The 2,750-nt window shown below is 35.5% G+C and overlaps 1 protein-coding gene across 1 annotated transcript; it reads left to right on the top strand.

Moving 5' to 3' along the window:
• Positions 1–1,502: 1,502 nt before the first annotated feature.
• Positions 1,503–2,296, top strand: LOC109538930 (pupal cuticle protein 20; the record flags this gene model as incomplete). The annotated part of the gene is given in 3 exon segments (XM_048663143.1): positions 1,503–1,590; positions 1,647–2,081; positions 2,141–2,296. Coding segments are annotated over 3 exon segments (627 nt in total), but the record flags the coding sequence as incomplete, so codon positions are not given.
• Positions 2,297–2,750: the final 454 nt, after the last annotated feature.

The raw sequence follows: 2,750 nt of genomic DNA, 5'->3' as shown, positions 1-2,750 counted from the left end.
GTTCGTAATAGGTTTATTTTGATTTTGTTTTGTTCGTGGGAATTCAATTTCGTTAAAACATTTTTCAATAAAAGAATTTGGATAATTATTCAAATTTTGAATTTCTTTTCTAAATTGTTTTTCTTTGGAAAAAGTAGATTGATTACAAATTATTTTTGCATCATATCATCATATAGACTTTTTACGATACCTTTTTTAACCATTATCGGGTGCTTTCAGTCGAAATTCAAATATCGGTTAGTATGAGTAGGTTTTCTATAGACCATTGTCTAAATTTTTCTGAATTAGTATATCGAGAAAAGGAATTTGGTGAATTTGTTCTTTTTCAATAGTGAATTTAATTGTTGGTTGTTTATTATTCAGATAAGATAAAAATTCATTTTGAGGCGAAATACCCAAAAAGAAGTTTGTAAAAAAATGCATCCGCCTCAACAATATAGAACTTATCTATATTGCTCTTGTTATCCAACACACTTCAAGAGCGTAAATTCTTCCGTATTAAGTTATACAGAATTTTCGAAGTAATTTCTATCATCAAACTCTCTGATCAACATTAGTAAATAGAGAGTTTCAACTTAGTCAAAAAAATTAATTGTGTCTCAAACTATGAAAAACTCATTGTCATTCTTCTTTTTACATTAATCCAATAAAATAGATCGACATTAATGTGAATTTGTTGCTAACAGTAAGACTGGCGATTCACACAAAGAGTCAAAAATCAGATTTTCATATAAAATGTGAAACATTGTTATGCAATATTATTTTTCGTGCCTTAAAATCGATCAAATTTTCAAAAACTTAAAAATGAGTGCTATTGCCACTACTTCTTTCTATTTCTATTTTCTATCATCTTTAGCTTTAATTGATTCACATCTTTTTGGCAATTTGATTCTTGTTTGATTAACGGGCGCAACTGTTCCAGAGTTATTTATAGGTAAATTATAGTAAATTAAATGCGCAACTCAAAAAGGACTAAGAAGCAAGTCCTTTTTGAGCATTAAAATCTATTTTCAACGTTTCATTAAGTACAAATTACCATCCGGTAATTTTCTGATTTTTGAACACCTTCAATATCACCATGAAATTTTGCAATTATCCATTCAACAAGTCCGATTTTCAGCTCATTAGCACTAATTCAAACAGTTTCAATCATCACTTTTTAACTGCAACAATGGGAATTCTTCAAAACTTCTTAAGTGTGATGAAAGGTGAATTATTGGGTCAACAAACATAAATACGCGAGCATTGCATCAATGACTTTATTAAAATTCATACAATTATGATGAGGAAAAGTGCAACCGACTAATTAATGGAAAGTGAATTTTAGATGTTGGTGCAAACTCTTATTGTTCGAGACGTTAGAGTTAAGTAATATTAATTATATGATGTTTTGTGTGTAATTAATTCACATGCCAGATGCGAATAGTAGGGACAGTGGGCACATGGATTCGAAAATATGTGCTCGATCGGGTTTATTAATTCACATTCTGTTGTTTTTGCAGTTCGCTCTCTTAACCGTCGTCTTCGGGCTCGCCTCCTGCGGTAGATTGGACAGCCAATATCTACCCCCCAACACACAGGGCGCTCAAAGTAGTAGCTGGAATTTTCACTATTTGAACTATCCCTTATTTAATTTTTCTTGGCAGATGGAGGGTATGCTGGAGCAGGAAACCAATACAGCAAAGGAGGCGCTGATGAGTACCAAAGATCCCCCAACGCAGACATTCCCATCTTAAGATTAGACAATCAGAATGAAGGCGATGGTAACTACCAGTACGCTTTTGAAACTGGCAATGGAATTCAGGCTCAACAGCAGGGAAGCGCGCAGGAAGGAACTGGTACTCAAACGCAGGGATCTTACTCATACACCTCGCCTGAAGGTGAACAGATCCAGATCAGCTACCAAGCTGATGAAAACGGTTATCAGCCTCAAGGGTCGCACATTCCTACTGCTCCCCCCATACCGGCAGAAATCCAAAAGGCCATTGAGCAGAACCTGGCTGATGAAGCCAATGGAATCGTCGATGATGGACAGTACCGGCCAGAACCTCAGGGTATCAACAACTACCAGCAACAACAAGGTAATTTGCTTGAAGGTTCATTAGTTAAATTATGTGTTTAATGGCAATGTGCCCTGCAGGTGGTTACCAACAAAAAGCTCAACTCCCTCAAGCTCAAAGCAACCAATACATACCTCCCAGTGCTGGACAGCGACAGGCAGGAAACGGCGGATACAAATACTAAGTAGTTGTTAATGTGTAAAGTGTAAAATATATGTGATGTGTTGAAATGTTAACAAGTGTCTCTTTAAATAGTTCCTTCCACTCCATTCGGAAAACTTGCATAGCGTGCATATCCAATTTTGTCAAGATTACCTAACACATGGTTACTTTCATTTGCATGTAGCTCAAATTCGTTTGTCTCTAGTGTATTTGGGAACAATATCGATTGAGGACCATCCAGACCATTATTGAACAGTTCTGTATGATCATGACTGACCAACATGATGAAAAGTAAAAAAATTCAGGAAAATCGAGCAAAAGACCAATGGAAAAAAGCTTGTCCATAGAAGCATTCATAAATTATGCTCCTTACGCAAAATATTGAGCTCAAAGGATTCAAAAATTGAAGCTGTTCGAAAGGTCTTTGAAAGGGACATTTTCGGAAGAAATGTCGCGAGGAAAAAAGTGTTTTTAAAGGGACAATCTACAACGGAAGTCACTTTTTATTATGGAAATCCAGAGAGCCCA

This window comes from Dendroctonus ponderosae, unplaced genomic scaffold, assembly GCF_020466585.1.
Source record: "Dendroctonus ponderosae isolate FM_Combo_2020 unplaced genomic scaffold, Dpon_F_20191213v2 Dpon_F_20191213_1245, whole genome shotgun sequence".
NCBI classification, from domain to species: domain Eukaryota; kingdom Metazoa; phylum Arthropoda; class Insecta; order Coleoptera; family Curculionidae; genus Dendroctonus; species Dendroctonus ponderosae.
The sequence above is the reverse complement of the archived record's forward strand: the minus strand, read 5'-3'. Positions and strand labels throughout refer to the sequence as shown.